At 36.3% G+C, this 17,752-nt stretch overlaps 1 protein-coding gene across 12 annotated transcripts in view; it reads left to right on the top strand.

Annotated features, from left to right (window-relative positions):
* Nucleotides 1–17,752, top strand: part of GTF2I (general transcription factor IIi) — a 96,084-nt gene that overhangs the window by 37,320 nt on the left and 41,012 nt on the right. For 2 of the 12 annotated variants that reach the window (XM_006770859.2, XM_006770857.2), the window contains 3 exons: nt 8,582–8,638; nt 10,610–10,666; nt 13,036–13,098. In XM_006770859.2, the coding sequence (XP_006770922.1) occupies nt 8,582–8,638; nt 10,610–10,666; nt 13,036–13,098 (177 nt within the window). Of the gene's footprint in view, nt 1–8,578; nt 8,639–10,609; nt 10,672–13,035; nt 13,099–17,752 lie in introns of those variants that run through there. The other 10 variants (XM_006770858.2, XM_015568565.1, XM_006770862.2 and 7 more) reach the window with 6 other exon arrangements.

Here is a 17,752-nt window from a genome sequence, read left to right as displayed (position 1 = left end):
GAGTTGGAAATCAGATATTTTGAGAGGGTAAAAGATTATATGAAATGATATCTTAAGTGCAATTGAAGAAGATGAGAGCTTGACAACTAGTTTTTTACTTAGCAAGCTGAGATACAGCTTGCATATTTTCCCCAATAATTGAATTGACAATTCTTTGTATATTCTGAGTAAAAGTCCTTTGTGGTGTGATTTGCAAATAGTTTAATTTGAAGTCAAATGTATGTATTTTCTGCCTGGCTCCCATGGCTCAGTGGTTGAGCATTGACCCATGAACCAAGAAGTCACAGTTCGATTCCCAGCCAGGGCACATGCCCAGGTTGCAGGCTCAATTCCCAGTGGGAGGAGGCAGCTGATTGATGATATTCTCTCATCACTGATGTTTCTATCCCTCTCCCTTCCTCTCTGAAATTAATAAAAATATGTTTAAAAAATTTTAATGTATGTTCTTCCCCTTGTATGGGTTGTGCTTAAGTATCATAGCTAAGAAATCTTGGCCTGACCCAAGGTCACAGAGATTTTCTCCTGTATTTCATAAATGTTTTTATAACTTTACGCTTAGGTCTGTAATTAGTTAGATCTGGGTTTTGTATAGTGTTCAAAATACTGAGCTGACACTTAATGCCTATGGATGTTCAGGTTTTCCAGTATCATCTGTTGAAAAAATTGTCCCTTTTCCATTGCATTACCCTTACATCTCTCTGTGTCTTGAGTGTATTCTCTTACATTGATCTCTGTGTCTGTCCTTTTGCAAAAATTACATTGAGGACTGTAACTTATAGTAAGTCTTGAAGTTAGACTGTGAGAGTCCTTCAAATTTGTTCTTTTTAAAAATTATTTTGCCTATTTTAGCTCCTTTTCATATGAGTTTTAAAAATCAGCTTGTTGACTGGTTAAAAAGTCCTTTGGGGATCTTAATGATGATTTTGCTGAATCTGTAGACAAACTTGGCTTGAATGCGGGCTAGTAGTTTTATTGCTAGCTTTACCAGTGGCCAGATAAGTTTCTATTGAACGATTATAAAAAAAAAAGTCTTGCATAAATATTAAAGGCATGCCTTAAAATTAAATACCCATTGCATTTTATAGTTATTTATTACATGTTCCTACAACTAATAGCTTTTTAAAGTATGATACTTTGTAAAACACTGTGTAATATGAAAACACAAGAATTCTTGTGATCCATCCGCAGTGTGTTAATATAGACTCTCATTAATGAGCATGGCATATATATCATCATTTTAGCTCTTCCTTGATTTCCATTATCATTGCATTATTTTCAGTATAGAGATCTTGTACATGCTTTGTTAGATTTCTATCTAAGTAGTTAATGTTTATTGTGTTGCCTTAAGTGGTACTGTTCTTTTAAATTCAGCTTCCAACTGTTTATTGCTAATATATAGAATTACAATAGGTTTTTTTATGTGCTGACCTTGTATCTTGTGACCTAGTTAAAATTCACTTATTATTCTAGCAACTTTTTGTAAAATCTTAGGGATTTTCTTAGTAGGTATTGTTATTTTTCCTTTTCTTTTTTTTATATTAATTGTACTGACTCGATCATCTATTGTTATGGTGAATTGGAGTAGTGAGAGCAGACATCTCTACCTTGTTCACAGTTTTATAAGGAAATCTTTCAGTATAATAGCTGTGGGTTTTTGTTGATGCTCTTCATCAGTTTCAGGAAGTTCTTTGTGTCAGTTTGTGAAGAATTTTTATGCTGGGTATTTGTAAATGTCCTTTATTGTATCTGAGGTGATTAAATAATTTTTCTTGTTTAGAATATTCAAATGGTAATTGATACTAATTTTCAAATGTTGAATCATCTAGGTATCCCTGGGATAATAAACCCTACTTGGTTATTTTTAAATTTCTTTTAATCGATTTAGGACTGTTTATAAATTTCTTCTTGATTGACTTGACAAATTGTATCTTTTAAGGAACTTGTTTACTTTGTCTTGTTTTCTTTTTTATTTTAATATTTGTAAAGTTTATCACTGATCTCCCATTTCCAATTTTGTAATTTGTGTCTTTTTTTTCCCTTGGTAGGCCTAGCCCATGTTTTGTCAAGCTTGGCAATATTGATATTTAGATCAAACAGTTCATTGTTGTGGATATGTGTTGTATGCTGTGTATCATAGGATGTTTAGTAGCCTCTGTGATCTCTAACCACCAGGTATCAGTAGCAGTTTCTAGTTGTGACAATTAAAACGATCTCTAGAGACCATTGGTCCAGCTCTATAGTTTTCTCAAATAATTTTTTTCCTCAATGACCCAGCTTTTACTTTGTGATTTTTGCTCTTGTTTCTTTTTTTTCCTGCTTGCCCTAATTTTTTCTGTTTTTATTTTATTTCTTAAGATAGAAGCTTAAATCATTGATTTGAGATTTTTTTCTAATATAAGCATTTAATGCCATAAACTTCCCTCTTAAGCATTACTTTTGCACTATCCCATAAACTTTGATTTGTATTTTCATTCAATTCAAAATATTTTCTACTTTCTCTTGTGATTTCCTCTTTGTTCTGTGATTTATAAAGAAGTATGTAGTTTTAATTTCCCTATACTTGTGGACTTTTCAGATATGGTTCTGTTACCAATTTTTAGTTTATTTCCATTGTGTTTAGAGAACATTCTTCGTATAATTTTGGTTATTTTAACTTTGTTAAGGTTGGTTGATACAGTGGTACGGATCTGCTGTATCCTTACTGATATTTCTGTCTACTTGTTCTATAAATTGCAAGAGTATTAAAATGTCAAATGGTCTCTGTGGGTTTATCTGTTTCCCCTTTCAGATTTGTCACTTGTGCTTTATGCCTCTTAAGTGTACCTTAGAAGTTCTTTCCCTTGGCCTACTTTTCCGGGCAACCAACCCTTGTCCTGACTTGTAACAGCCTAGATTCGTTTTTCTGTTTTGTATTTCATATAAATAGAATCCCTCAGCATGTACTCTTTGTTTTAGGCTTCTTTTGTAAAACAGTTTGTGAGGCATACTGTTGGGTATACTTCATTTATTTGCATTGCTGTATTATAATTTCTAAAATGCTTTTTAAAACGAAATGTTTAAAATCTACAAGCAAAATGTACATTTGCTCAGGTTTACTGAATCTTAATATTTTCTTGTCCCCATTCCCACATGACGTAACATGCCAAAAATGTAATTGACACCCTTCTTTGAGCTCTCCGGATTCCCACTTTCTCCCCTGTTCCTCCTGAGTTAGCCATTGTCTTGAAATGATGGTTGTCCTTCCTCATAATGATTTTATACTTTTACTGTGTATATATCCCCAGAGAAGTATCTATCTATCTATATCCATTATATGCATAATATTTTCTGTTTTTAAGCTTGATACAAATGGTATCATACTGTATATGTTGTTGTGTATATGTTCTCTTTTCTTTTTGAAACACCTCAAGTTTATTAATTTATTAGTAGTATATATCTGACTCTTAGCCAGAATGTGAAGCTGCAGGGTTGCTCTCGTATACTGGGAAATCAACTATATAATACAGTACAGTATGTGCAAATGTGTACATTGAAGAACTTTGCAAAAGTTTAATCAAAACCTGCTTTCAGTTTATAAAATAATTTCTCAAGAGTATCTTTGTGGGAGGACAGCAACCTCATGACCAAGTCACAGATCTCTTCAGAATTAATTCTTATAAAGGCAGTTTTGATTTCGTTGATCCAAGTTAATGGGGGTGGCAGGATGGGTAAAGGTAAAGTTTTATTTTTAGTCTTCCTAAATGCCGTTTCACTTGATTTAGGAGGGCTTGGGAGTACCCAAGAATTACCTTCCAGGGAATTTCTGTCATACGAGTAGTGTTCCTGAAAGTTTGAATAGTCATGAGGAATGGGTCTCTCGTTATCTGTCCATGATTGCAGAATTGCTTTCTCTGATAAAATCTTTACCACAAAGAGTTTTACCATTTGGTGATAGAGGGGGTGTCTTTTGTATGTTGCAGTGAAATTCATCAAGTGCAGTTTTGTGCTGTCTTTCCCAAGGTCTTCCATAAATTCACAGCTCAGCTTTCCCACCTCCCAGTTTGATGAAGGTGGATTTAAATTTCTTATCACCTGCTGAGTTTCCACCTCTGTTCTTTGCTGGAGGAGTTCTACTTCTTTAGACTGCAGCTGTTCATTCAGTACTTTCAAAGTTTCAGAGTTGTCTATTCATTTTATCCAATTTGCTCTTTAAATTAGCTCTATCAGTACAAACCTCTTGATATGCATATAGGCCTTATTTACTTGTTCTCGTCCCACAGAACTTGTTTCTTCATCTAACAGAGCGCCTGTAAGCCTGTCAGGCTAGGTAGGGCCTCTAAGTTTGAATTCCCCAGCTCCCCAGTGTTCCGAACAGGTCGCCAGGGGTCAGCAAGGGCTTCCGGTTTTCTCCAAACACCGCGGCCTCCCCCGCAAAGGCCGACTCTCAGGGTACACCACGGTGGGGAGCAGGCCCGTTACCCAGCAACATGTGTGAGGCTGGGCCCAGCCCCCTCAGCGCCCGCTCAGGCTGTCCCCGCTGGAAGGGGGGCTGCCGCTGCCCCCGATCAGCGCCCGGGCCACTTGTATATGTTCTTATGTATCAGTCCTTCAATATATGTTTCCAAGGTATATGTATTTTGTCACATGTAGATTTAATATTCTTATTGTGGTGGTTATATTGTGTGGTCATATGTTCATTCTTCTACATAACGACATTTATGTTTTCCTCCAAAACTTTCGGTATTCCCATGTCAGTCTTCTTCTAAGGTAGTGGTCCTCAGATGTGACCGTTGTAACACTCGATTTTCACAATGCCTGGTAGACACTACTAGCATTTTGAGTGTGAGGATCAAATTCCAAATGAATGCCAGTAAAAGATACAGAGTAAGCCCTGGCCCTGTGGCTCTGTTGGTTGAGTGGTTCCATTCCAGGTCATGCTCAATCCCCAGTTGGGAGTGGGCAGGAGGCAGCCACTCTCGCATCGATGTTTTTGTCTCTCCCTCTCCCTTCCTTTCTCTCTTAAAAAAAAAATCAATGAAAACATTTGTTAAAAACCCACCTTTATAGCTAAAATGAAACATCATAGATAATTAGAAATTTTAATGATCTATGTCAGTATGCTAAAGGAAATCGAAAAGAAAAAGCAATCGAAAAGAAAGAGTAAGACTACAGAATATGTATAGTAGCTAGAGGCTTGGTGCACGTGCACCCATAGGGGTCCCGTGGCCAGCCCCAATTGGCCAGATTTGGGGGGGGGGGGGGTCACTAGCTGTTGGTTGGCCAACCCCATCCCCAGGTCGAACTCCCCTTCGAGAGGACAATTTGCGTATTAGGCTTTTATTCTACATAATAAAAGCCTAATATGCAAATTGACTGAAAAGCAGAACAACCAGCTGAACCAGATGCACACTGATCACCAGAGAGCAGACCCTCAGTGCAGGAGCTGCCCCCAGCCTCAGGCCCCAGGCCAGCTAAGGCGGGTGCCAGTGGGGGCACCCTGATCTCCCTGCCGGTTGCCCTGCAGAGGGAGGTGACCGGTGGGAGTCAGGGGGCGGGCCAGCAAGCAGGCAGTGCCAAGCCAGCCAAGGTGGGTGCCAGCGGCGCCCTCCTCTACCCCTCCCCACCCCATCACCACACCAGTCACCCCACAGATCGGCCCTGATGGTCGGCTAGTCCTAGGGACCCTACCCATGCAGGGATTTCGTGCACTGGACCTTTAGATAGGATAAGTCACTAAGTTGATAAAGTCATCATTAATTTTATATACCTAGAATGGTAGCATCATAATAAAAATAAAAATAAAGAATTGACAGAATTAGGATATATTTACAGACCTCTAGTCATTGAGTTACTTATAAATGATAAATAGAATATTTGAACTGTACAATTTAAAAACATGAGCTAATTGATGTATATCTAGAACTCTAGTAAATAAGTGTTTATTTACAAAGCATGGATCTTTCACAAAAATTGACTTTATACTTGCTCACAGATAGCCTTTAAAAATTCCCTGAACATAATGTAATTTAGAACTCAGTAATAAACAGGTTATTTAAAATAGAAATTCTGTATAATGGAAATCCTAAGAAATAAACTTTGGGAAGAACCAAGGTGGCGGCGTAAGGTACAGACCTGTGCGTGCTGCCTCCCACAACAACATTGAAAATACCAACTATAAGACAACACAGCTATCATTCAGAACCATGGGAAAGCTGGCCCAGTGGAAGTTCTACAACTGGAAGGAAAGAAAGAATAGCACTGAGACTGAGTAGGTTGTGCAGAGGCGCCAAGAACAGAGGTACGGAGTCGTGCGTCAGGCAGGCTGCAACTGGATGCGTGGTTTTTTTCAATTGAAGGGGGTTACAAACTCTTGAATCCACTGAGCTTGTTTGGGGCGGGATTCTGAGGTCCCAGACCCCTACAGGGAGAGGCGGGACAGCCTTGCAGCAGGTCGGAAAGCAAGGGCAGCATTCTCGCGGGGCTCCTCTCAGGCACCTGGGGACGTGGAGTCGCGGAGACGCCACTGCTGTTTGCTCCGCCCTGGTGACTCCCTGAGAACCCGCCCTACTCAATTTACATCCCCGCCCAAGCTGTGCCAGCAGCACAAAAGGAACCACCTGCGCTTTTGCAGCTTAACCCAACATTCTGCAGATTTCAACTCCTCGCACCCATAAGGAACACACTCAAGAAGCAGAATCAGGTTCGGAGGAAGCCGGAATGGGACCCGGCTGGGCTGGCAGGAACACCTGCACCCCCAACGTGGGATGCGGCACCCCCTGCGAGGCTGCGCTGGCCCCTGAGAGGCTGAGACGGCCCCTGCGAGGCTGAGACGGTCCCTGTGTGGCTGAGACGGCCCCTGTGCAGCTGAGATGGTCCCTGTGAGGCTGCGACGGTCACACAGGGACACGTCGCGGATGGAAATAGCTACATTTTCCATGTGTATGACCCAGCAACAAAAAGCGTACACCTATGGATGAGGACAGTGGAGGGCTAAAGGCGGAGGGTGGGGTGGGAACTGGGTGGAGGAGAGCTGTGGGGGGAAAAACGGGGAACAACTGTAATAATCTGAACAATAAAGATTTATTTAAAAAAAAGAAATATACTTTGACTTAAAGAGGACCTCATGAAAAAGAATTTAGGAACAGATCAATATTGGAAATAGCACATAGCTCAGTGGTTCTCGCCCTGTGGGTCACGACCCCTTTGGGAGTCGAACGACCCTTTCACAGGGTTCGCCTAAGACCATCGGAAAACACATATAATTACATATTGTTTTTGTGATTAATCGCTAGGCTTTAATTATGTTCAATTTGTAACAATGAAAATATATCCTGCATATCAGATATTTACATTACGATTCATAACAGTAGCAAAATTACGGTTATGAAGTAGCAACGAAAATAATTTTATGGTTGGGGGTCACCACAACATGAGGAACTGTATTAAAGGGCCGCAGCTTTAGGAAGGTTGAGAACCACTGACATAGCTAAACTTTTGAAAAAGTGACTAAGCAGTATTTAGAAGTTAGTTATTACCCTTAGCTATAATTTAATTAATTTTTTTCTGTATATCTTTGCCCAGGAACCCATGACTAGGAAGCAGTGAATCTGGCATTTGAATTCAGGTCTCTTTCATTCAGTGTCTTGCTCTTAGTTGAGATTCCAAATATAAATAATTTTTGTATTTTCTATTAAATTGTGTTCTTCTATGATGTGTTCTTTGCTTAAAAATGTGTGGGTTGGTGCCTCTGAAATTCCTTATGCATTCCAAACCTTTTAAGAGTCTTAGGATATTTTCCAAATAATATTCAGATAGTGAGATGGTTTGTATTCATATTCATGCAAGAACATGTTTTATGTTAATCATTGAACACTTTTTTCTGTTTTAAATGTTTCATTACTAAAATGCTTGAATAATACATGCTTATGTGTTACCTTAATTTCTATAGCATTTTGTGAAGCCTTAATGAGCCCAAAATATTTTATATGTTAATATTGGGAAAAACCATGTGAAGTTATTAAAAGGTGCTTATGAATCTGCAGGAAAGAGAGATTCTGAATTAACTGTTAGTTTGTCATGTTTCAATTTCAAAGGAGATTCAAGTGTACTCATAGTTTAATTACATGATTCTAGAGATCCTAAGAAAGGTTTAACAATTTGATTCTGCACTTTTCTTCAGTATGACAAAAAATTAAACAAGTATTTGTCAAGGAAGAAACAAATACGCCTTGTAAGATAAACCTGCACTTACAGTCTATAACATAAAAGTTGCAGTTTGCTGTTATGAACCCGTTAGTGTTTTAAAAAGCCACATTCACCATTTTAGGCTTATCATTCCCATTCAACCCATATGTCTAGTCATTTTCAAAATTTCTTTTCACTGTCTAGATATGAATTTGCCTGAGCCCACTTTTCCCACTCACTGAGACCATAAATTGGCACCACTCATTTTGTCAGTCATTTTTTTTAATTGTGCCTTTTTTTCCCCCTTCATGAAAAGGCTGTGTTATTCCATATCTTTCACCCACATTTCTTTACTAAAGTGACCCAAAATACATTTTTGGGATTACTGTTGAAGTTCTATCTTTGTATTCCAAAGCAGGCCCTTCTGAAACTGATGATGTTGATGACAAACTCCCCCTTTCGAAGTCTTTGCAAGGTATATATAACTTTTCACTTCCATTTTTCCACATACTGTTTTTATTTAATGTTTCTTTATATTGAACAGACTGTATTTTAGTATTTATATCTGTATTATTACTTTTCTAAATGGAAAAGGAAAAAAATGTATTGGCCTTTTTTTTTTTTTTGAAAAACATATAAATGAACTTCACAAGCAACAATTTTTCAAAACCAATTTTCCCTTTTGTGAATCTAGTAATGAATCTCGAAATGGGTACATGACACACTTTCATATTTAAGGTAAAGTACACATTTATACCTTATATCAGAATAGTCAGAAGTAAGGTTTTTATTGCATAGTTAGTAATGTGAATATCGATAAGGTCATGTTGATACTTAGCTTTTTGAAAAATTGTAAAAATTCACTTGTAAATTGCTACGTTTATAAATTGAGTACTTTTTGAGAATTTTTGTATAGTGTTCCCTAACTATTTGTGATGGCTTTTAATTCTATCTATTCTGGCTTTGAGCACATAAGATTTACTTTCTTTAGCTTTATTCTTTAATGTAAATATAATTGCTTATTTCAGATTTAAAAAGATCAAAAAGGACACAGAATCATTGTTTACATGTAATATTGTGAAAGTGGAACAACCACCTTAAGTGTTCTTATTTTTTACCTAATGTTTCCTTTTTTAAGTACTGCTTTCTTATTCATTACCTCTCATTACTTTGACCTCACATCGTTGTTTTCGTCGTCATTGGAGTCAAAGAATAAATCCAAATGTTGACGTTTTAAAAACTGAGGGAAGGGGAAAAAAAAAAACTGAGGGAAGGGACTGTGTGTTGAGAAAGTATATTGAAAAGTTAATTAAAGAATAATTCATGGCTTTAGATTTATAGGTTTATCTAGTCTTTTGAGTTCAGGTGAGTTTTCATAATATGAAGTGGAAAAAAATCCCAAGATAATTATGGCATTTTAAATTCAAAAGTACTAGACACTGAGTGAGAGTTTTTGAAACTAATCAATGCTTTTTAAAAATCAAGATAAATTACATTTAAAACTTATGTCTCAGTGTTGTATGTTTAGTTGTATGTATAGTTTCTGAAATTAGTTATCAGTGGATGATAAATTCAATTTTGTTTCCCTTCCCACCATGGGATTTACTCATAGGTAATCTATTTATACACAAAGGCGGTGACTTTTAACCTTTTCCATGTTGGTAGCTCAGACATTTTAAGGGCAGAGGATGAGTATTTGGGGGCAGTTTGGGTACTTAATCCTAAGTGGCTCTCTAATAATTTAGTGGACTATTTTCCTATTTGTGTGTAAAGCTTCTGCTCTATTATGGTGAGCCTGTTTACCTTGTGACTGCCTAACTTGATACATTGCTTTATGTTCCAGTTTTTAGAAGCAGGCAGAGTATATTACCTGAATTAAAATGCTTTTGAGACTAAAGGTAGTATCTCAAATTTTAACTTACAAATGTCCTTTAAATACAACTTTGACTAAATAATGAGGATTGAGTTTCCATAGCTCCCACCAGAGTAAAAATAGAAAGTAGGAAACATTTCACAGCAAAACCTGAACTTGTTTATCTATATTGAATAGTCTATGAGCAAAGGAAGACTTTGATTTGTGTGTTTCTGTGTGTGTGTGTCATTAGCGGATGAGCATGGTACTTTGAAACATAATTGTTCTATTTCTCAAATTCTGACATCTATTAGTAATTATATTGTGTAGTTATAGTAACTAACTATAAATCCCCAAACCTACTTAGGTTGACACTATATGTTTTACATTTTAAAATAATTTCTTTGAGTTTTCAAGTGAAGTGTTAAATGTTATCTGAATTAGATTGCATTGTTTGAAATAACTACTCAGGAGTTAAAGAATTAGTTTGTATATGTTGTTATATGTTTTAATTTTTTTGCACTGTTACCTAGTTTCTCTTCTTTCTATGTCAGTTTTTATTGCTTTATTATATGTGGTTTATTTTCATTTTAGGAAGCCATCATTCTTCAGAGGGCAATGAAGGAACAGAAGTGGAAGTACCAGCAGAAGGTTAGAAATAAAGGGATTTTTATTTTGCTGTATTTATCTTATGTTTGTTCTATATTATAGAGATACTGTCTTTTTAAAAAATATATTCTTAATAATTTCAGACAGGAAGGGAGAGGGAGAGATAGAAACATCAATGATGAGAGAGAATCATTGATCGCCTGCCTCCTGCACGCCCCCTGCTGGGGATCGAGCTTGCAACCCAGGCATGTGCCCTTGACGGGACGAACCTGGGACCCTTCATTCCACAGGCCGACTGCTCTATCCATTGAGCCAAACCACCTAGGGCTAGAGATACTATCCTTAAAACACCTTATTTTGGAGGGGGGGGGGGGTGTTGGATGATTATTTTGATATGCTTTCTTAGCCAACAGGTTTTTTTTCTTAGTCCTAAGATGTAATATACCTCTTTTATTATATGAATAATAAAGCATATGAGATGAAAACTTAGGTAAGTAAAACTTCCTGATGCAAAATGCTGACCTTTTTTTTTTCTGGTCATCTTGTGCCATATTAACATTTTTTAAAGAAGGAAAGGTTTCAGTATTTTAGAATTACAGTTATTACTGGCTCGGTTCATATTTCCTTTTTCAACATACTTAATGATTCCACTAAAACAAATATGTTTTTATTGATTTTAAAGATAGAGAAAGGGAAAGGGAGAGAAAGAAACATTCATGACATGGAGAGACATTGATGAGCTGCCTCCTTCACGCGCCCTATTGGACCTCAAGCCTGCAACCCAGGCTTGTGCCCTGACCGGGAATTGACTTATCAGTGCATGGGACAATGCTCTACCAACTGAGCAACATTGGCCAGGGCTAATGGTGCCATTTTTTGGAGTAGAGTAATGTATTCTATATAAGATTAATAAAAGAAAGATTTCCACTGCTTATTTTTACACCCACAACTACCCCATGGACTACTTTTTCTATTTACTAAACATCCTCCTTTGCTCTCAGGATTGAATGAATATTTAACTATGGTACAGATTTTTAAGTTACTGGACTCTTGAGTTAAACTGTTAGCATGTAAAATGGCTTCCTATTTCTAAGTGGTTTATATAGTTTCAAAAAAGTTTTTGTAGGTTGTTCCCAAGGAAAATGACTGGTAATGTAACTGAGTCTTATTTTAGAATTATTATTTCTCTCATAAACTAGTTGTATTGTACTTTATTTTCGGGATAAAAATTGAGTCTACTTTGTAACTTTTTATTCTGTATATTTGCTTTTTCATTTAATTTTTAAAAATTATTACTCTGATATTTTACCCTGTCTGAGTGGAGGGAATTCTTAAGGTCTCTCAAATGTTAGCTAATCTTTCTAAATTCAATTTTAGAATTAGGGTTTCTAAATGGAATACATTTCTTGCAGAAATAATGAGATGCTCATTTTAAACAATACTTTAGTTGGGTTTTTTTTTAAAGATCTATTTATAGAAGATAATGTGCATGAATTTTTTTTTTTATGTTTTACTGTGTGAAGGTAATTATGTGTTTCTCTGTAACAAAATCTTCTATTTTGAATAGGTAGTATTTACCATGAAATACCTGTATATAAGATACATGGGACAGGGTTCATCAGGCAGTATGAATTACTTCACAATTTACAATTCTGTCATTAGATACTAGGCTTTTCAAATACTGTATTTTTGAGGAGATTTTTATTGTATTGCAATGTTAATAGAGTTAAATCAAACCTGGGTTCTGGTCTTTATTCTTTTACTAACCAATAAACATAATCTTTGGCAAATCAATTAATCTCTCAACCTTTGCAAAATCAAAGAGAGTTGATAAAAATACTTTCTAGCTTCTAGCACTAACGTTCTGATGTACATATATTTGTTTTGTGCAGTAACAACAAATATTAATAAAATATTTTATTTTAGAAAGTATCTTGCATATAAAATTAGGGGATATAGTCCTATGTGCATTTTTATAGTCATTTTCTTGGTCTGAAGGGCCCCACTACAAAAAATTGTGGTTTTATTTAAAAATATAAAGCACTCAGATTTCTGAAAGGAGAGCAGAAATAGAGGGTTTTTTTAAGTCTTAATTTTTATTCTAGCATTTTCTAGTTACAGCAGGAAAATAACTGTGACTTCATTATAACCTTACTCCTAAAAATGCAAGTTTTTTTTTTAGTCCATTAATGCAGTTAACTTGGTATTATGTAATAGTTTTCCAGAATTTTTCTATTTTTTATCCCTATTTATAATCGAAGGGATCATATATCTTAATAAATATGAGATGAATTAAAATGCCAGTAAAATTTTATAGTAAGCTGCTTTTTGAGTATCAGATCAATAAAATGTTGGAACATATAGAAAGTGCTTTATAATGAATGTCATTTTAGAATTTTATTTTTTTCAAGATTCTACTCAACATGTCCCTTCAGAAACAAGTGAGGACCCTGAAGTTGAGGTGACTATTGAAGGTTAGTTATTGAAAAGCCTTGATTCCAAAAGTTCACTTCTGGTCATAAAAACACTTGTCTCATTCACATTTCTAAGTACGCATTTCATTCATTCTTAAAGGAAACTTGTGATAAAAATTGAAGTATATATGTGTATGTGTGACCAAAGCAGCCCACTTCTCAACAGTGCACCCAGTGCTTTGGGAGTTTTAGACAAGAAAAGTAAACCATGAAAATGAGCGGTGGACCAGACTATACTTCCTATCGTTGGGAATTGAGAATAAAAAACCAAAACTATGACCAGACTAGATGCACATGAAACCAGATTCTATAATCTGTTATCAGGCTGTGATAGCCAGATCTAATATCAGTAACACTGATATTTACTTGAGTAAAGTAGAGGAAGAGAGTGTTGATAGTTCAGTCAGTTTTTAAAGCAAGTTTTCCCCTTAAAATACTATTAGAGGCTAACATGTAACCTGCTCTTAAAAACTGTTTTTGAATCAATAGCTATTATATAGTCTAAACTAATCTCTTTAGCTGAGGTTGCTTTAAACCTAGTTTTTTCTTATTCATAATGCATGAATGCAGATGTGCCAGTTTGTCCTGAGCTATTTAAAAATTCAGCTAATAGAATTATTAACAGTATCATTTCATAATTATTAAGTGCATATTGATTTTTTTCCTTTTAAATTGTCTCGTACTACTCTATAAATTTTCCCCCTCAAAATAAGTTTTTCTTAAGGAAAAATATTGAAACAATACAACAAATTAAACTGTACTAAGTTATATTTACACCTGCCCTGCTCTAAAGCCCCTGTACTCATTTTTCATTGTGTATTAATCAAAAAATAACTTGATGTATGAATACACATGTATATGAGTGTGTATATACATACATATGGTTTTATAAAAATGATGTGCAACATTATAATGAACATTTAAAATACACATATATCACATTTCTCATAGGTTTGGCTTTTTTCCATAATACATCTTGGTACTTCATCTTTTTTTTTTTTTAATGCTACATAACCTTCCTTGGTTTTATTTCTCTCTTTAACAACCTGTCTTCTCCTGGTGTCACTTGGTTATGGTGTTTGGCTACTTACAGCTAACTATTCAAAATGTGTGTCTTCATTGCTTCTAAAATATAAGTTGATTGGTAGCTTTCACATAACATGAGAATTTTCCTCATCTTTCATCTCAAAATAATAAATATATATTTCTTTTTATCATTAATATAATTTTACTAATCTAAAAACAATTTTGAATTGTTTCTAGCTTAGCATTAAATGATTGTATTTAATTGTGTGTGTTTTTAGTTATAAACCTCATTAATTATCAAAGAAGAAAATCTTAAGAAGTTATAAATACTGAGAATTTTGTTCCTTCTATACAGATAGAAAAAATATAGATTATTATTTAAATTTATTAGGACAAAACTTTAATTAGAAAATAACCAGGTTATTTTTATCAAATCTTAGAGGAGATAAAGACTGTATTAAACTTGTTTAGAAAGTAAATATATACTTTCATAGTATAAGACCTTTAAAGAGATGTTAATGATAAAATAAATGGCTCACGAACCTGAAATGTGTCTGTACTTTCAATTTTAAGACTTTGGAGGGAGTGATGTCTTATTTTTTTTAAACTAAAACATACTATAAAAAGCTTTATTATCCAAATTTGTCAACAAGTAATATAATTTTGCTATATAGGTGGCTATATGTTCAGAAGAACAGTGAAATACAGGTCTGTATAAGTAATTACTTTACAGAGTAGCATTTTCTATGGCATGTATGTTTGTGAACAAACTATAATGAGCCTCAATTAAATTGCTAATTGTTTCTTATCCATACATTAAGGAGGATAAAGTTAAGTCTGATATTAACAAGGAAGGTCAAATGAGAACTTGGACATTTATTTGATAAAAATTGTTATTATTTTTCTGGAAAGATTATTGCAAAATGGTAGAAACTCATTTAATATTTATAGTTAGAGAACTAACTTTTAGTATCTATAAAAATAAAAGCGTAATATGCTAATTAGACTGGATGTTCTGGACGAAGCCGGGGCTGCAAGGGAAGCCCGGGTCCCAGGTGCCGGAGGGAAGATGATGCCGGCCGCTGGGGGAAGGAAGGCCTACTCTTGCGCGAATTTTGTGCATCGGGCCTCTAGTATCCTTATAATAGAAAAAAATATACAGGCACTGAAAGTGTGGTTTTAAAAAAATATATAAGTGATTCCATAAAAGACCCCTATTGTCATTTGTTTCATTGGAGGTAAAGTTCCTGCCCTTCATGAACAAGGCAAGTTTAAAACAAAAAGTGTATAGATAGAATGATGTCAGTTTTGTTCAGAAAAATACTGGAAGAAGATAATGAAGATAATCCTGCATGCCCATGGATGACTTTTATTTTCTCCTGTTGTATCTTTCTGCATTTTGCAAATAGTTTGTAGGAAAGATAAAAAAAGAACTTGATCATCACGTAAGTTTGTCAGATTTTTCACAGTACTTGAATTCTGATATCTATATTTGAAACTAGTGACCTCTCATGCGAAATTGCATGAGACCCGGGACACCCACCCCTCTCCCCCCCATGTGCCATGGGACCGCCCGAGTCCTGGAGTGCCGCCCTGATGCCCTGCCTCCAGGCCTCGTGGAGTGGCCGCCGGGCCCTGCCCCCAAGGGGCCTTGGAAAGCCCCACAGAAGTTGCGCAGAGCGGCCGGCCCCGCCCCTGCTGGGCCCACCGCCATCTTGTGACAATGTTATGATGTGAGGGTCAATTTGCATATTGCCTCTTTATTATATAGGATTATGTGGAGTTATGGCATTGAGCAGGAGCATTATCTCTGCAGGATAATATTCCTTACCCATTGCCAGTGGTGTGCTCTTCCATTTGTAGTGGTCCACTTGTACTTAAATTAGTGGTACACATTTATAACTTGTGCAACTTAGGTTTGAGAAGGAGCCCTTGGAATACCACTGTGCAAGCCTTCATTTCATAAACATCATGGCTATATATTAGAGTAAATTCAAGTTGCTGTCAAATCTTTGATGCATGCAGAGAAAACCGTACCTCATACTTGTTTGAGGTCCACCTATTTTGGGCAAGCTAGTAATGGGAAGTCTTTTGCTTTCAAAGAGGTTTTTAAATCATGCAGTTCTCTTAGGGCAGTGGTCAGCAAACTCATTAGTCAACAGAGCCAAATATCAATAGTACTTCTTCAAAATAGGCTTGCCCAGGCTGAAAACCGACTTCTGCGCATGGGCCACGAAGTTTCAATCGCACTGTACGCACACCCGCATGTGGTATTTTGTGGAAGAGCCACACTCAAGGGGCCAAAGAGCCGCATGTGGCTCGCGAGCCACAGTTTGCCAACCATGGTCTTAAGGCATTGTTTCCCAAACCTGAGTCATTCACATGTGTTCATTCTGCTGTGGCCAAACCTTAATCCTATTCATTACTTAAAGTTTTTTCTTTCAATGGATTTTAAATGGATTCATTTAAAAATTAATTTTGCATCTTCCAAAGTGAAACTGTCTTTGACATTTTAAATTGTACTTCCTTTTTATATACATTGAAAAATATACATAAATATTTCAACAAAATACTGCATATAATTGGTTCACATTACCATATATGGTACATGGACTGCCACTTAGATATTTTCTGTTTTAGAGTTTCAGTGGTTGTTTACCTGTCATCTTCTGGTGGTATCCTTGTGTGAAATTCATGTTAAGACCTTGGTAAATATTTGGCTCTTGCATATAAATAAAAATTATACTATTCAAATGTTCATTTATTTATTTTTTTAAAATATTTTTATTGATTTCAGAGAGGAAGGGAGAGAGAGAGAGAAACATCAATGATGAGAGAGAATCATTGATTGGCTGCCTTCTGCACTCCCCCCTCCTGGGAATTGAGCCTGCAACCTGGGCATGTGCCCTTGACCTGAATTGAACTTGGGACCCTTCAGTTCGCAGGCCGCCACCCTATCCACTGAGCCAAACCAGCTAGAGATCAAGTGTTCATTTAATCATTCTGCAAATAGCCAGCAATTTGTATGTACTTGGGAGATACTAGGTGGCAGAGATTTAGGAGTGAGCAAAGTAGGCAAGGACCATTGCAGAGTTTTAAACAAAGGAGTGACAGGTTCTGTCCTTTACCTTGGAGAAGCAAGGCTGCTATCTTGCAAAAGTCTGAGAGGAAAGCATAATGGCAGCAAGAAATCCAGCTTGCAAGGCTATTCCAATTGTCTGGGGCAGATAACATGGTGCCTTAGAGGAGGCCGGTGGCAGTGGACATAAGGAGTAATTCTGGGTATGTTCTAAAGATAGAGCCAATAAGCTTTGCTGTTTGTCATTGTTTAATTATTGTGCGTATCTTATAAATGTAACTGGATAGTTCATAGAATCTGTAGTGGAGTAGGTTAGCATTTGAAGGTTTTTAAAAATATTTTTTATTGAACTTAAAGAAAAAGGAGGGAGATTGGGGGAGAGAGAGAGAAACATCCATCTGGTGCCTCCTGCACACCTCCTACTGGGGCTCAAACCCACAACCCGGGCATGTGCCCTGACCGAGAATCAACCCAAACCGGTGACTTCTCAGTGTATGGGATGACACTCAGCCAGTCAAGCCTCACGGGCCCATTTGAAGATTTTGTGTT

Source organism: Myotis davidii, unplaced genomic scaffold (assembly GCF_000327345.1).
Source record: "Myotis davidii unplaced genomic scaffold, ASM32734v1 scaffold424, whole genome shotgun sequence".
Lineage (NCBI taxonomy): Eukaryota > Metazoa > Chordata > Mammalia > Chiroptera > Vespertilionidae > Myotis > Myotis davidii.
The sequence above is the reverse complement of the archived record's forward strand: the minus strand, read 5'-3'. Positions and strand labels throughout refer to the sequence as shown.